General features: G+C 45.8%; 1 protein-coding gene and 2 long non-coding RNA genes across 3 annotated transcripts in view; 1 reads left to right on the plus strand and 2 right to left on the minus strand.

The window, feature by feature from the left end:
- The window catches only part of LOC310751483, a 363050-nt gene that overhangs the window by 11896 nt on the left and 333584 nt on the right, over positions 1-17570 (minus strand). The gene's annotated exons all lie outside the window — the stretch shown is intronic.
- On the minus strand, positions 455-17563 carry UFD1 (ubiquitin recognition factor in ER associated degradation 1). The gene is made up of 12 exons (XM_083590559.1): positions 17204-17563; positions 14926-15058; positions 10572-10604; positions 9196-9317; positions 8468-8598; positions 6819-6891; positions 6110-6178; positions 5220-5285; positions 4763-4810; positions 3297-3385; positions 1799-1880; positions 455-579 (listed from the first exon to the last, which is right to left on the minus strand). The coding sequence occupies exons 1-12, from the start codon at positions 17204-17206 to the stop codon at positions 505-507; spliced, it is 924 nt and encodes a 307-aa protein (XP_083446685.1). The 5' UTR covers positions 17207-17563; the 3' UTR covers positions 455-504.
- Positions 6238-7872, plus strand: LOC310751454. Its single transcript, XR_014542516.1, has 3 exons — positions 6238-6416; positions 6783-7753; positions 7804-7872. It is a non-coding gene; the product is annotated as an uncharacterized lncRNA (long non-coding RNA).

Below are 17570 nucleotides of genomic sequence, written 5' to 3' on the forward strand. Positions count from 1 at the left end.
CAAAGGCATTCAAAGGTAAGAGTACAAAAAACAGTCATTCATACATGTTGCTTTTGCTTCTGGCCCTGCCCAACACTGGCATGCGGGCCCTGGAAGGTTGCCCACAAGGCTTCCACAACCCTGCCCTAAATTGTAAGGAAACCATGCCTATTTTCCAAGTGTGGGAAGTTAATATACAAGAAAGCAACTTATTCAAGAACCCTTTGCTGCCATATATCAAAAACAGCCTTCAGAAATCCACATTCTTTTCGTGTCTCTGCTGCTCAGTGTTACCAGAGTTGTCTTCGTCAACATGCAACTTACCATCTTCTACTAAGTAAAACCCACTGAACCACACTTCACTTGAAAGTGCAGAACCAGATTAGAATGTCCTTATGTTGCTTATGAACAAGAGTGCCGCCACCCCCCCCCAATACAACGTCCTTTTACAAAAGAAAAGCTAAAATAAGTCAGAAACGCTGCAGTGTTATTTTATTCTTCCCGACCAACTCCTGGTTCCGGGAGTTACGGTTTTCTTCCTTTCTTGCGGAGTGACTGGCCTTCTCCAGAAAAGGCAATGAAGCGGCTTCCAGAGTCATCCTGAAAACAGAGGGGTGGGTAATGGGAAATATTACTTTATAAACTCACATTATTATTCATTGTTACACATGCAAGAAGTGAAGACCTGGGCTTTTCAGGCAGTGACCTGCTCAGGCACCGTGAGTAGTTCCAGCTTTGCACTGAACCTGTGATTTCAGCTGGGCTGACTTCTGCTTATTCACTTACCGTATTTTTTGCACCATAACACTCACTTTTTTCCTCCTAGAAAGTAAGGGGAAATGTCTGTGCGTGTTATGGAGCGAATGCCTGCGGGTGGCGGGGGGGATCTGCTGCAGTCGTGAGCAGAGGATCCATGGTTCCCCTTCCTTCCCTCCTCCGTGGTTACAAAGCATGGATCCACATGGATCCTCAGGATTTTTGCATTGGGCTACTCCAAACTCACTGTCAGATCACATGTCTGTGGCCACAGCATGAACCACAAAAATCATATATCCACTATTTCATTTAGAATATTTTTTTTTCTTGTTTTCCTCCTCTAAAAACTACGTGCGTGTTATGGTCTGGTGGGTGTTATAGAGCAAAAAATACGGTATTTATTGAAAATGCTTAGAAATGCCAAAATACACGAGGTAAACGAGTTTTAGGGTCTGCCTTGGGTGAAGTGCAAATAACAGATTTATTGTGATTGACCAAGATCTCTTCCCCAGCTCTCTTGTCAGATTCTTTGGGTGGTTGTTGTTTTTAAGTGCTGGTCTTAACCAGCACTGCATGAACAGGGCTGAGTGGGGCAGAGCAGGGCAAAAAACATTCCACTACAAAGGTGGAAGACCTTCTGCAAATGGGATGACTTCACTGGGGACAGAAAAGGTAAAGGGACCCCTGACAAGTCCAGTCATGAACAACTCTGGGGTTGCGGGACTCATCTCGCTTTACAGACCAAGGGAGCCAGCATTTGTCCGCTTCCGCAGACAGTTTTTCTGGGTCATGTGGCCAGCATGACTAAGCCGCTTCTGGTGAAACCAGAGCAGTGCACAGAAATGCCGTTTACCTTACCTATTTATCTACTTGCACTGCATGCTTTCGAACTGCTAGGTTGGTAGGAGCTGGACCGAACAACGGGAGCTCACCCCGTTGCAGGAATTTGAATCACCGACCTTTTGATTGGGAAGCCCAAGCGGCAGAGTGGTTTAACCTACAGCGCCACCCGCGTCCCTTCACTGGAGACAACCTCAAGTGAAAAAGCTACAGTTTTACTCACTTCTTCTACTTTCTTGACCAGCGGCCGAGAATTTCTGATGAATGTGATCTTGCCAATTTTGAAGTCATAGTTGGGAATCCCTCTGCAGAAGAGACAAATGAGGTACATGTGCTTCATATATTCGTTTCCCTTCTCCCTTATGGAGCCAGCTCACAATTTACAGAAAAAGATTAACATCCAAATCAAATCAAGAAGAAAGCATGAAGTTAAGGGTTTGCTCCTGCTTAGAAAGAAGGAAAAACTTGGCATGTTTTTTTTTAATTTGGGTTTAATATTTTTTAAGCTGGGGTGATGAGAGGACCCAAAAACAATTCAATGAAGACTAAGCATGCTCAGAATGTTAACTAATGGTTGGGCGGGTGAAGGAGAATGGAAAAGCTGGAGGCCGGGAACAGGATGGGGTCTCCTAAAGGTAGACACGGCCAGCCATTCGGCTTCTGAAATGTTTGACAACTGAATCACAGCTTCCAATTGGTTGCAAGAGCTTCCTACACTCAGTGGAAGCCGTGTTGGATGTTCAGCTTCTGAAAAATGTTCGAAAACTGGAGCATTTACTTCCAGATTTTCGGTGTTCAGGAGCCAAATCATTTGAAAATGGAGCCATTTGGGAGCCAAGGTTTGACTGTATATAGATAGAGAGGTAGATAGTGTGCTTCAGAAGCCAGATGCAGCTGTCTCCTTTTGCTTGGCTTCTACTGAAAGAGTAATTATCCCCCTCACTGGTTCCTGGTGGATGAGCAATTTTAAACACGTGGCTTCACAAGGCTTCTTTAAGTCGCAGGTTGAACTCAGCTGGAGTTGTCGAAACGCATTATCCTAGCATGTGCGAGACTTGCCGCTGTAAACAAATGAGCCAGCCTTTCCCTGTTTGGTGCCTTCCAGATGTTTTGGACTGTGCATCTCATTACATTACTCCCAAACCAGCACAGCCGAGGGTGAGGGATGAATGAAAGTTTTAGTCCACAATATCTGGAGGGCACCAGGTTTGGGGAAGGTAAAGTCACAATATTATCCACAGTGAGAAGTGTTGTGACGTGGGGCTTCTTTAGCCTGCTGGACAGTGACCAGAGAGGACCTGGGTTCAAATAGGGTGACCTTGAGCTAGTTGCTCATTCTTAGCCTAACCACTAAAAACCAGCTTCTACACACCCTTCTCTGTCCTCCATCCAGACAAGCAAAAGGAAGGAATGAACATTCTAAACAGGCAAAAATGCTCAGGAGGTGAAGCAGGGACCCATAATGGTGTGTGGCCTAGGGAAGAGTTCTAAGGGCCATATAGAGAGGCTTGGGGGCCACATTTGCCTCCTGGACCTGAGATTTCCTGCTTCCGACATAGCTGCTGTTTCTTTTCTTCCTTTCCAAGCCATGTACGACAATCCAAGCGAGAATATCCAACTCGCACAAATACTGAGGCCATGGCATTGCTGCAGACAGAGATGGAAACGGCCCAAGTCATTTCACTTGGAGGACACACAGAATTGCATCAAGGCAAACCAACCTTCTAATGTCTTCTGGTTTAATTGGAGAAGGATTTGGCTCGACGCCTTTCTTTTTCCCGTCCAGCCTGTTCCCAGATCCTGAAAAGGCCTGCAGGGATAAGAAAGGTAGAGTCATCATCATGAAATCATCATCCTTGTAAAATGGAGCATCTCAAGTCATGGCCCGCGTAGGATGACGCCTATATCCACCTGAACAGTCCTGATCCAATTCATCCAAGAAATCCCCAGAGGCAATCACCCAAGGAAACTAAGCAGAAAAACAACAACTCTACTAAGGATTGTCTTTGAGAGGCTGCCCATTAGACTGCAACTGTTCTACGGTTTGGAAAGGAATTATATCTACCGTACTTTTCCGTGTATAAGACTAGTGTTTTTTCTACTGAAGCATTATGTTGAAAACCGGGGGTCATCTTATACATTGGTAGTGCTTAGGGGTGATGTGGGATTGGGGTGGTGTTGATTGGGTTTTGCTGTGGCAATTGGGCGGGCAATAGGCTGCTTCTGCCGGCAAGGGGACAGATGTTAGGAGGCACGAGTGTTAGCGTTAGGCGGGTGAGTGATTTTCGGCAACCCCCCCCCCCAAAGCTGAACAACTGTCACGGAACTGCCAAGGAACGCCTTTTGAGTCGGGGGGAGGAGAAGAGTCAGAGCAGGAACAGTCAGAAGGAAACAGTCAGGACATGACGGAAGGGGAAGAGGGGGAGAGCCATGAGGTGGCATGGCTCTCCGATGCTGAAGTAGAGCCCCAGCACCGCATAGGGAGCTCAGGGACAGTCAGAGAGCCTATGCCTGTGCCTTCGGCACAGGAAAGGAAAGGGTTAAAGCACAGGGATCAGAGACATCCCATGAAGCTACCCCGCCTCTTCTGTTAGAGGAGAAGCAGGAGAAAACCACTACCCGAATCTGAACTGGATGATTCGGATGCATATGTTGTACTGTGCTGCTTGTACATATGTAAAATAAAGAACTGTAAATACCTCTCTGAGTGAGCAGAGGGTGCTTATTGCGAAGAGCATACACAAACCATTACAGCAACTCTGTGCAATCTCCCCCCATTTTCTTAATTTTTAGTCCCCCAAAATAGGGGGCATCATATACATGGGGGAGTGTTATACACGGAAAAGTACAGTATATTCTGAATTTGGATTCTCAACATGCTGCAAGTCTTATCATAAGAGAAACATTTCAGTGGGTTCGCTGTAATATCTAAGCAGCTTCCTTCATATGGGGCAATGCAGAGGGTGTTGAGTCCCCCTTTGTGGGATGTTTGATATCCCTATTTTTAATCTTTGTGTTTGTGAGTAGCTTTGAGTTCTTTTTTTTAATGTTTTTGTACATGCTCGAAGCCGCCCAGAGTAGCTGGGGAAACCCAGTCAGATGGGCGGGGTATAAATAAAACTGTTGTTCTTGTTATTTTTTTAAAAAGCAGCTAATAAATATAGTTTAATTAATCAAAGAGACTTACACGGAATCCCAGGTCACCCACATAGCCGCTGTGGTCTGCCTCCACATCCTGGAAAGCAAGCGGGGAAACAAGTTGACTTGTTTTACAATGGCTCCACAGCATTCCTTCCGCTCAATTCTGGTGCTCAGAAACCGTGGAGGTGGAATATATCCACCGACAGTGAACTGGTCTAATCCTTTTCTAAAAACTATCCAAATTGGTGCCCACCACTGTCTCTTGTAGGAGTGAGTTCCACAGTTTAATCATGCACTTTGTTAAGAACTCCTGAATCTTCCAACAAAAGGACCGCTCTGTCGACCAACACAATCAAGAAAATGAAAAGCAAGGAGTTAATCAACTTGACAACCAGCTTTATCAATTTATTTGTCGCATTCACCGCTTCTTCTGAGTGGGTGTTTTTTGGGGGGGGAGAGGAAAAAGCAAGTAAAAAGAGAGAAGAATATACAAGGCCACTTACTGTGGACTCCTCGTGGTGTGTCTGTCTTTCTGGTTCTTTGTAACCCAAGGGTGCATCAAAATCCACCTGTATAGTAATAAATAATAATAATAATAATAATAATAATAATAATAATAATAATAATGATGATGATGATGATTAATCTGGCTGGGTATAGAATCAATATCAAATTCACAATCAGGGTAAGAAACAAGACCACATTCCTAAGAAATGGCTTCCTCCCTTAATCTACCAAAGTGATTTAGTCCTTCCCCAGAAGTAGAATTAAAGCAATTATTCCTGCAGCCAGATTTCACGGGATTCTCTGGGTCCCCCCTCAAGACCATCAGTTGTACAATGGGAAGGGGGAAGGGTTTTGATTTTGTACAAAATTGTAGCTCCTTCCTCTGCAAGAAGATCAAAACAGAGGAGGGGATTTGGTGGGCTTGTGGTACTTGGGGGGGGGGGAATGCAAAAAGCAGCCCGTGCATTCTGCATTTGCATCCTGAATTTTGTCTCTGCAATTGCATTTTGAAGTTTGAGGCCTTTAAAAGCTGCAAGGCAGGACTTGCAGTCCAGCTGTATGCCCTGACGGTTTTTGCATCATTCTGCTGGAAACACCGGATGCTTTTTCGCTTTTGGACAGCCAGGAGAGATAATGGGCTTACAAACTTGGTTGCTGTTTTTAAAAGTCTATGAAAAGATTTACGTGAAACATGGACAGAGTTACTAAAAACTAAATATATTTTAATGGGAATGTGAACAAATGGGAAATACCTGGGGGAGGGGGGGCTATATTGGAACACAGGCCCCTGACAGCTTTCCACTGGAGTAATGTGGCCCTTAAAAAAAGGTTCCCAACCCCTGTTTTAAGCGGTCAGTGAGACTGAAGATGCCCATCACCCACTTACATTCATGTCACACTCTATGATGGACACAGCTTTGTCGGGTTTCGTCTCCATCACTCGAAGCTCATAGATCTAAAAAAAGACAGCCAATCTCATCATCAATATAATCTCTAGCAAGTTGCCTTACTCTTTTACTCGCATACTGCCCTGCCCCATGCCAGCTCTTAAATTCAATCTAATACCTAAAAGTCACCTAAAAATCCACTTAAAAACCAGGAGACAGCCCTGGATGCATTATCAAATGCACAGATAGATGCATGCACAAGTTTCTGGATTATGATGCCTAATCATTCCCTCCAGGGCTCCTCAGGTATAGCTTAGGTAAAGGTAAAGGGACCCCTGACCATTAGGTCCAGTCGTGGCCGACTCTGGGGTTGCGGCGCTCATCTCGCTTTATTGGCTGAGGGAGCCGGCATACAGCTTCCGGGTCATGTGGCCAGCATGACTAAGCCGCTTCTGGAGAAACCAGAGCAGCGCACAGAAATGCCGTTTACCTTCCCGCCGGAGCAGTGCCTATTTATCTACTTGCACTTCATGCTTTCGAACTGCTAGGTTGGCAGGAGCAGGGACCAAACAACAGGAGCTCACCCCGTTGCAGGGATTCGAACCGCCAACCTTCTGAGCGGCAAGTCCTAGGCTCTGTGGTTTAACCCACAGCGCCACCCGAGTCCCAGAGGTATAGCTTATTCCGCTTTAAATGGCAATGTATTACCTTTTCATTGTAGTTGATGGCTATAACATCTCCGGTGGTCAGGCAAGCGAAATTTCTGAGAGCGTTTTCCAATCTTTACAGGATGTTAAATTGAAATACAAACCATGCTGGTAGCATAAAAGGTTACATTTCACAACTGCAGCTACATCACCAGCTGCTTTTAACCCTACCCATCTCCTTGTGGCTGCCTCTCTCCTTCAATTGTCACCTAGCAGGCTGCCATTCCACTGGGCTAGAGCAGAGGAAGAGAGGTGAAGCAGGAACACTTCACTGGGTCTGGCTCTGTCAGGCTCCTCTTCTCCCTGAACAGCTTTCTGTTCTAGCTGGCCATTATATGAACCAGTGCCTGTGTTTGCTTGGTGTGGGTTTTTTTCCATCTTCCCTCCTTACTTGTTTTCCTTTTGTGCTATGCCTGTTGACAGGGGGGGACTTACTCTTCATTGATCTTATGTCAGCCACCCTGGGAGCCTTTCTGACTGCAGAGCAGGGGAAAGAGGCTTGAAAATAAATAGACACCCAACCTCCATGGTGCAGAAAATCTCCTTCAGAATAACATGGTCTGTCAACTTTCTCCTACATCTTATTCTCATAAGATAAACTCTCCCCTCCTCAGTCACCAGCTCATGGCATGTTGCCAATTTTTGGAAAAGAGACACACAGATCGCTGTCACTGGCGTCCACTGCAAACTGAAGTCAATGAGGCTACATCCAAGGAAGCTGTCTCTGAACTGGCCCTTGTTCATTTTCAGATAGCACCTGTTTTTGGAGCCCAGGGACCACCTTCCCTCCTAAGTAATCTTCTGGGGCTGCATGCCAATGGCAGGCAAGGCCAGAGGGAAGACAATGTAACTCTGTACACTCAGAGGCTCTGCCAGCTGAACTGGTTAGCACATGGTGCTGATAACGCCAAGGGCCTGGGTTCAAACCCCACATGGGTCACCTGCATATTCCTGCATTGCATGGGGTTGGACTACGTGACCCTCAGGGTCAGCCAGGCCAAAGAAGAGACAGGAAGGGGTGTGGCCTGGGGAGGAAGTGCATGCTGGGCAGAGCTGTTGGTTTTTTTGACTATGTGCAATTCTGTGCAGCTTCACACAAAGCAATTAAGAGTTGGCCAACAGCCAAGGACGACTGAGCAAAGAGGAGTTATCTGCCTAGAGATAAGAAGCCTGGAAACAGCTTTACCATTGGCTAAAGTCTCACACAGGCATAATGATTTATGGCCTAAATGACTGGAATGTGTTGTTGGTCAGTGTGGAATCTAAGAGTTGTTTGGAGTGAGAGAGAGTTAGTTAAGATCTGTGCATCTGCTCTGTTCTTGTACATAGTAACTTGAAGTCTGCTGTACATAATAAACACACCTATAAGTAACAAGTTACTGGTTCCTGCTTCATCCATCCTGCCTGCAGCTGATTGCTTTCGAGAACTCTGCATATTCTCTGCTAAGGTCTGGCTAAGGTCCTGCAACAGGTCAAAGTTGCCAAACACCAATAAGAGCTCTAAGGTCCAGATAGACAGCCCTGGAGAACCACATTTGGTCCTGAGGTTCCTTACTCCCTTGTTGGAAAAAGGCAATTCATCTTCCTTCCCTGGGGCCACAGCTCAAACCACCCTCTGCGGCTTCTCCTGAGGTTTAACGAAAAGGATACACTGCTTTGGGGTTGGTGATATCAAGGAAATCAGGGCTCTGCGGCTGAAATTTGGAGTACGTCGCCACCTGCAAGTTGACGCTCTCTACCTGCACCAGGCCCCCTTCCTCCAAGAGCAGGTTCTGCATCATCTGTCAAAAGGAAACAAAGACAGGTGTTCAAATAATGTCTTGGGAGGCACTCAGAGCTTCCTGCAAAGAATCCTGTGGCCTGTAGTTCGTTAAGGTGCTGAGAATTGTCAGGAAACCCTTATTCCCTCTCACAGAGCTGTAATTCCCAGAGTTCTCTGGGAAGAGGGACCAACCAACTACAGTGGTGCCTCGGGTTACGTACTTAATTTGTTCCAAGGTCCGTTCTTAACCTGAAACTGTTCTTAACCTGAAGCACCACTTTAGCTAATGGGGCCTCCTGCTGCTGCTGCGCCGCCACTGCACGATTTCTGTTCTCATCCTGAAGCAAAGTTCTTAACCCCAGGTAATATTTCTGGGTTAGCGGAGTGTGTAACCTGAAGCGTATGTAACCTGAAGTGTATGTAACCCGAGGTACCACTGTACTCTGAGAATTGTAGCTCCGTGATGGGAATGTACATTCTATCCGCAGTTTGTATGAGACAGCAGCAAGAGCCTGTGAAATGATTTTTTTAAAAATAAAAAAATAAGAGGGCAACTCATTTCATATAACCCTTGTAGAAGTTTTACGTTGAGAGGAGAATCAAGGTGTCTACTTACCCAGTGTGGAAGGTAACAAATGCCTTCGTCGGCCACAAACTCAAGCACACCACAGTGCGTCATCCGGTCAGAATTTTTATTTGTCAGTTTAAACAACATAGGATAGGTGATATTAAGCCGGCCTAGGAAAAAATGGGGGTGGGGGGAGAAGCACTGCATTATATCAAATAGAATTTTCTTTGAAGCTCGCATAAAGAATCTTGGACTGTGAGCCTACACTTGCTTCCTTGGGAGTAAGCCTCGCTGAACTCAGTATGATTTGCGTCCAACAAACTTGTGCAGGACTGGATTGAACATAGGAAAATACCATAGATCTAATTCAGGGTTTCCATGCTCCAAGGAGTAGGCGCCGCCACACTAAACACAGTATTCCTATGCCTCCTGCTTGGACTACTGTAATGTACTCTACATGGGGCTGCCCTTGAAGACAGCTTCAGGATTGCTCTTCTGTACTATTTCAGACATGTGGTTTATATACTTATGTACAGTGGTACCTCTACTTATGAAAGCGATTCGTTTCGGGCTGTCGTTTGCACCCCGAAAAGTCCGTAAGTAGAGCGCCGCTACTGCGTGTGCGCATAGCACGATAGAGCGCTTCTGCACATAGCACGCAGATCGCTTCCGCACATGTGGCAAACCCAGAAATAAACACTTCCGGGTTTGCCATGTTCGTAACCTGAAAAGCTGCAACATGAAGCAAAAGTAACACGAGGTATGACTGTATCTATTTGCCTTGTAGATTTATGAACATATGATTTATATATAAGACGACCTTAGAATTCCTACAACAGTTGAGCATATAAGGGGGTGAGACAACCTTTTAGGCATCCTGGTCCCTAGCCGTATAGGGCTTTGTACACCAGTAGCAGCCCCTTGAACGAAGGGTAGTACCTTATTGACAGCAAGTGCAATTAATTCAGTAGCAGTGCAATGTGGTGGCAAAAAAACGAGAAAAATGGTTTTGTCTGAGCATTGTGTGACTCTGGAGCAAGGAGAAGTTGGGACAAGAGGTGACCATCATTGTGCCCTTTCACATCCTATGGGATGGAATGTCAAGAGGAAATAATTGTAGCGTTACCATAGCAGCAATTTCACATACGTTGCCAATACAAAATGCTTATTGGCTTCTTACTGATTTAACCAGCTACAACCTTAATCTTTAACTGGTAGGTCAGGAGCCACAACTGGATTGCGGCCTGAACCAAAGTGGGGCGCGATAACGGCATTGCCATCATACAAATACAAGATTAAAACAATTAAGATGAGGGTCTCTAAACCCCGTCTCGATTAAAGGTGGATCGGAAAACACTGAAAACATTTGCAGTGAGAGAATATACTTTACATCTTCATAAGTACGCTGAATAGTAGATACTCACTGAGTTGATCCAAAGCAGAGGGTGGCATAATTACTGCGAAAAATGGAAATTAACAGTAAGATTAGGTATGGCATGGCAATGGAAAACAAGCACAGGAAAATCAAGGCGTGTACTTTAATACGAGAATATATTCCTCCGTTGAATTCCCACCTACAGACATTAACACACAGAGAAGTTTATCCAATGTCCTATGTCATAACATCTATATTTCCTTCTCCTGATTCAGAGTAGGGGTGTGTGAAAACCAATACAGCAAGTATCCTATATACTACAGATTTCAGTGGGGAGGGAGACTCAACACGAGGCTACCACAGGGATGGGGAACCCCAGGCCTGTGGCCCAAATGTGACCCTCTAGGTCAGGTGTGGGAAACCTGTGGCCCTCCAGACGTTGATGAACTAAATCTCCCCTCATCTTTGGTGAGGCTTGCTGGGGTTGTTGGTAATTGCAGTTCATCAACATCTAGAGAGTCACAGGTTCCCCACCTCAGCGCTAGGCCTCTCAACCTGGCCCTTAGGAACTCTCCCCAGGCTACTGGATGGAATGGTTCCTTGACCACAGAAAATACCTCTGGCTTGTCTGGAAGGATGACAGAGAGGGTCATCATGTGCATGTGTGTAGAAACTATCCTACCGTACTGTCAGGGAACTGCCATTGGAACTAGAGGAGGAGGCGAGGCCCCACAACGATGCTGGAGAGGAGCCAAGCAGGGAGAGAGGCAAGTCTCCTGTTGGGGAAGAAAATCAGCGCTACACCAGGGATAGAGGGGGGGCAATGGGGGAAGCAGAGAGCAGGCTCCGGGACTCTTCACTGGACACCAGCGGGGAGAGCACAGGTCCTCCGCTACCCACGCCCTCCCTGCGCAGAAGACTTCCGCGCAGGGAGAGTAGGAGGAGACTGGGCGTCAAACAACTTTTATGTTGGAAAAGGTTTAAGAAACGCCCACTGACGGATTCTGCCAGCGACTGAACAGCCACGGAGTGGATGGCTGTCCAGCGAGAAATGGCTTAACCAGCCAACCTAGCCCAGAGCGGCGGCTATTTACGCACAAGCAACCCCTAAAGCCATTACAATCTCAAAAAAGGTTTTTGGTAGTCTACCGTCCTTAGTAACTACCTGTCTCTGTGCCTTGTCCATATTTGTAGATACCACTCCATTCATATCTCCCATCATGATGATATTGTAGTCCAAATAGTCCAGCAATGTCTCATGCAACTTTTTAAAGAATTCAGATTTCCCCTCATTTGGTGCATAAACTCCTACTATCAAAAATTTCTCTCCTTGTGTTTGAATTTCAATTGCCACAAATCTTCTTTGATCATCTTTGAAGATAAATTTCGGTGATAGGCTCTCTTTTGCATAAATCACTACTCCTCTTTTTTTAACCTTGTCCGATGAGATAAACTCTTGGCCCAATCTTTTGTTGATCAATACTTTTCTATGTAGCCTTATCACATGTGTTTCCTGTAAACAAATCAAGTCCAATTGTTCCTTTTTTAATTCATGAAAAACTTTTTTCCTTTTCTGCAGGGAGTTAAAAGCATTAATATTCCAACTTAATAGTTGCAGAGCCATGGCGTAGTTACTTTGCTTTTCCTCCAACTGCACCCAGTAATTGTTCTTGTTCTGTCGGTGGTATCACTTTCTCTGAGTTGTCCAGTCCAAAGGGTAGTGTTGCTATGTCTAGTATTCCTGGTTTTAGTGCTCTTGGCTCTTCTCCCGATTCTTTCTGCAGGTCTTCTCCGTGATCTTTCAAGAATCTTTCTTTATCATCCACTGATCTTATTTTTATCTTTCTTCCTTTAAAGCTAAAAGATAGGCCTTGGGGAAATTCCCACCTGAAAACAGTTCTATTGCTTCTCAGCAGGGCAACCAGATCTCCGTAGTTGGACCTAAGATCCAGAAGGTATTTCGGAATGTCTTTAAACATCTCCACTCTTGATTGATGTATTTCCAAGGTCTTCTGAAAATGCAGACTCAATATTTTGTCTCTCTCCTCTTTTGTTCGGAGGGTGATCAAACAGTCTCTCACCCTGTTCTCCCCCCCCCCCTTCCAAGCCTGAAAGCACTTACTATCTTAAAATCTTGATTCTCTAAATCTAGGTTCCAAAAGTCTGCAAATTCCTGCATAAGAAAGTCACTTAGGTTGTCTTTCTCAAGTTCAGGTACGGCCCTGATCCTCAAATTTGTTTGTTTTTCCTTCAATTCAATCATAGATAACATCGACCTATGGTCCTCAAGTTGCCTACATATCGGTGGTATCTTCTCCTCTACGGCCACTGCTTTTTCCTTTGCTTCTTCAGCTGTCTTTCAGGTCAAAGTAGATTCCTGTAGCAATTTCTCAATAGTTTCTGTGTTAGTGTTCACCTTCTGTCCCAAGTTATTGATGCTTGTAGTATTTTGGTCAATTTTAGTTGATGCTTCAGCTACTTGTTTACTTAATTTTTCCAAAGATTCATTAATTTTACCTAATGCCAAAGCTAAAACATCTTCAGATGCCATTCCTTTTGACTTAGATTGAACAGATGCTGCCCCTGGTGGTACAGAAGGGCCAGATGCTGATGCTCTTCGCTGCTGCCACGATTTACCAGACCTTGTTGTTTTTTCTTGAAGCGAGTCTAATTTATCTTTTTCATTTGCCATAACACTTTATCTGAAGCTCAAGGTCGATCCCACGGCCGGAGTTTGTTTTGAAGTGGAAAATTCCCCTGGCCAATTTGAAGTGGAAAATTCCCCTGGCCAGTTGTAACAATTTCAAACTTCCTCTAGGGGGACACAGTAACAGTCAATACTTGTTGCATTAAAACAACTCTTTCAGGTCCCCCATTTAAAAAAATAAACAACAGTTTCAATTTCAGTTAGTTTTCAATTACCTTAAAGTCAGGAGAAACCAGTCAAAAACAAAGTATCTCTCTTGCAGAGTTAGCTGTCAAAAAGTTACATTGTCCATAAATTCACAATGCGGCAATCTTATTGTCCATTGACAGCCCGTTCCCAGGCATTAAGCGGTGGTCTTTTGTTTCCTTTCCTCTCTTTTTGCAGGGAAATATACTTCTCCCTTTTCCCTCCCCTCTCCTGCAGCTCAGGGAGGGAGATCTCTTGTATTGATGTTAGGATTTTAGTCCTTTTCAGTCAATTTTCCAGGTCTTAGCTTAGAAGTTCTTTGCTTTAGTCAGTTTACAAGAAACGGAAGGCAGACTTCCTGTTTAAGCCTTCCCGCTTCGGTGCCAAATTAGAGCTTTTTCTTCCCTTATTTTCAGATCTTTAAATTTAACCTACTCACGGGTAGTTGTTTTGATAGCCGAATTGTCACAGGAAAAAAGTCAGCGCTCTCCGGCAACAGCTGTGCGGCTTCGCTCCACGGAAGAAGCAGTTGACTCTCAGCACCGCGCCGCTCACCCCGTTTCGCTCCGGAGCCCGTAACCGGGTTCCCTTGCAAATTGGGGGGGCGCTAAAGGTGCCCTCCGAGTCCCACGGTCACAGGCTTCACCCGCCTGTGGTTTTTAGAAGGGTCCCCGCTTCGCCGTAGCGGCAAGACCCGATTTCCGCAGAGCTAAATCCCTCAAAGTTAGAGGGAATCCGCCATTACCGATGGCGCCGACCCCGGAAGTCATCCACTTGTGCCTCTGGCCTCACCCAGAACTGGCATGTGAGCCCTGGAAGGTGGTCCAGAAGGGAATGTGGCCCTTAAAGGTAAAGGGACCCCGACCATTAGGTCCAGTTGCGGACAACTCTAGGGTTGCAGCGCTCATCTCGCTTTATTGGCCAAGGGAGCTGGCGTGCAGCTTCCGGGTCATGTGGCCAGCATGACTAAGCCGCTTCTGGCGAACCAAAGCAGCGCACGGAAACGCCGTTTACCTTCCCGCCGGAGTGGTACCTATTTATCTACTTGCACTTTGATGTGCTTTTGAACTGCTAGGTTGGCAGGAGCAGGGACCGAGCAACAGGAGCTCACCCCGTCACGGGGATTCGAACCGCCGACTTTCTGATCGGCAAGCCCTAGGCTCTGTGGTTTAGACCACAGCGCCACCCGCGTCCCTAATGCGGCCCTTAGACTTCAATAATCCAGATAATGCTCCTGAATCCCATTTGCTGGAAACCACAGGAGGGGAGAATGCTCTTGTCCTTGGGTCCTGCCTGAAGGCTTCCCACAGGCGTGTGGTTGGTCACTATGAGAACAGGATGCTGGACTATATGGGCCATTGGCCTGATCCAGTAGGCTCCTCTTATGCTCTGTATTTGGGGGAGCTTAGCCAGCACGTGTTGCTTAATGCTCTTTCAAGTACCACCCCCTGCAAAACACGAAACCATCTAGCCCTCAAGAGAATATTCAAAAAGAAAAATGTGTACATACTCTTCCCGCCTTTCTCCACATCTGATCTGTCATTAGGTCCAGCAAGCATGGAGACCGAGAAACAGCGGTACTGAGTCGAGAAGCGGTTCTGGAACACTCTGGGGATTGGGTGATCAAACATATTGAAGGAAAACTGTGGAGGAAAAGCAAGAGAATGAATTAGAAGAGGCAAGTTATATACAGCCATACCTCAGGTTACAGACGCTTCAGGTTGTGTTTTTTCAGGTTACGGACCCGTCGAAACCCGGAAGTACCAGAACGGGTTACTTCCGGGTTTTGGGGTTATTGCATGCGCAGAAGTGCTAAATCGTGCTTTGCGCATGCACAGAAGCGCCGAATCACAATCCGCGTGTGCACAGACACGCCGCTGCGGGTTGCGAACCTGCATCCCGCACGGATCACGTTCGCAACCCGAGCATCCACTGTATAATATGCTGCCATACTGAATCAGACAATTCGTCTATCTAGCTTAGTACTGTCAACTTCTGTGTTCTTCAACCTTGGGTCTCCTGGTGTTCTTGGACTACAACATCCATCATCACTGGCAGTCCCACATAGAGCAGATGACAATGATCCAGTCTGGAAGTTTCCAGAGCATGGAGCACATACCCACCGATGAGAAAAGTAGGCCTCAAAGCAATATGCCCAGCCCTGGGGCCTCAAGTTGTTCCAACCTTTTGTACACGAGAACCAAGACCTTGAATTGAGCTCTGTTGCTCATGTGGAGCCAGCGCAGTGCTTTAAGGCTCAACCACATACAATTCTATCTCGCTGTCCCACTTGACAGCAGTGTCCTGTACCAGTGGCAGCCTCCAGACCATCTTCAAGGGCAGCCCCACACAGAACGCATTGCAGTAGTCTCCAACAGTGAGGTTCTTAGAGCATGGCTGACTGAATCTGGGCTTTCCCAGGCCAAGAATGGTACACTATGCTTTAAAGTTGTTGTCTTTATTATTTCATTTCACAGAATTTCTGATAAGCGGCAGCTGTATAAATGTGAATAAATACATAAACAACAGCCCACAAAAGCTGCTCTCGTGGTAAGACTGCAATCTGCATATAATTTACCCTGAACCCAGGAAACCAGTCTGGCGACTGACTGGTTAAGATTCCTACTTGACCTGGGAGCAATTTTTAGTCAAAACTCTCTTTTGCCATTTAGTTTTTAATAGGGGTTTTTGTTTTTTCCAGCCTTCTCTGGATCTTGCCTGCTTGAATCTACTGTCCGTCGCGCAAACTGCTGTTACGGTGCTGTATGCACACAAAAGTAAAATGGGGACTGTGCTGCTGCAAATATAAACCTTTAAGTGGGTTGGGCATGACTTGTTCCATTTAAATATACTACCGAGGTGTGCACTTCAGCTTTCGCTCATTGTGGTTTTCACCCATGTTGTCGCTTTACTTTTACTTTGCAAGGCATAAGTGCATAGAAACCCTATTTACATTTGCCACTGGCCGTAGCAATAAAATAAAATACAATATATTGAGGACGGAGCTAAATGCTTAGCTATACCAAATACGTTCTAGAGGCTCACGTGGACGCGAATGACAGAGCTTGACACATCATCCTTCATCCGCAGATAAGACGGGTGAACCAATAGGCTTCCTTTTGATTTTTGTTTTAATCATAAACAACAACAACAGAACAACAACGACAACTGAGCAATGTCAGAAAGTCAATCAAACAACAGATCTTATTCTTAGTGCCCCTGCTAAAAGATTTGCAAGGTTTTCTGGGCTGTATATTATTACTTGAGTGGAAAAATGCAAATCGTCATCGCGCCCTCCCCATCCTAATAACTTTTATTATAGGTACCACAGAACTACAAGGCGGTGTGTATGTGTGTGTGTGTGTGTGTGTGTGTGAGAGAGAGAGAGAGAGAGAGAGAGGGCTCAGTTTCGTTTTGATTTTGTTCAAATTGCTGTTATTTTTTACCTATGTCACTTTAAAGTGTGATGTGAATGCCGTATACTGAGCTTTAGATTTTGATTCATGTGGAAATTGTTTCCCATTTCGTTGTGTATTTTTTGATGTGGTTTATTTATTGTTTATGACTTTTGTAATGATGTAAATCTTGTTATGCTGTAAGCTGCCTTGAGTATTGTTTTTTAACTGTGCAAAGGCGGCATACAAATAAATGATGATGATGATGTGTGTGTGTGTGTGTGTGCTTTTGCAATTCCTTACAGCCAAGATGACTCTGCATTTCCCACCACCAACATCCAATATTAGTCCCCCCCCCCAACCAAAGAAAGACACCCCCCCAAGGCCCCCTACCATGATGGTGGCGTCTCCTCCTCCTCCTCGTCCCCTTCGCTACTGACAGGCCTCCCGCAGAGGCCTCCTCAGGTGCCGGGGAGCTCCAGCCAACTTGTCTCTTTCGAGGCCGACAGGAAGCCTCGTGAGGCGCCGAAGGAAACGGAGCGAAGGGGGGGCCGAATCCCTTGGCTAAGGGGGAAGCGGGTAGGGACTTCTTTCCCAGGGGCTGGAAATCAGCGACCTTTACACAAAAGTCGCCTATGCATTCAACACCCGGTAAGCCGGCATTTCCGTGTGTTGAAAACCTCAACGGGATCGCGCCCCTCACGTTCGTTCTGGCTTTAACAACAACCGCGACAAAAACCACATTTCCCAGAATGCCATT

The sequence above is a fragment of the Podarcis filfolensis genome (genome assembly GCF_964270895.1).
Source record: "Podarcis filfolensis genome assembly, chromosome: 16".
Lineage (NCBI taxonomy): Eukaryota > Metazoa > Chordata > Lepidosauria > Squamata > Lacertidae > Podarcis > Podarcis filfolensis.

What these genes read in the sequence shown, in the direction of transcription:
- UFD1 (XM_083590559.1), bottom strand. An exon ending in TTTGTTACCTTCCACACTGG is followed by an intron (nt 8,599 to 9,195) that starts GTAAGTAGACAC and finishes TCCTTTTGACAG; the next exon opens with ATGATGCAGAACCTGCTCTT. An exon ending in TGGGTGACCTGGGATTCCGT is followed by an intron (nt 3,386 to 4,762) that starts GTAAGTCTCTTT and finishes TTATCCCTGCAG; the next exon opens with GCCTTTTCAGGATCTGGGAA.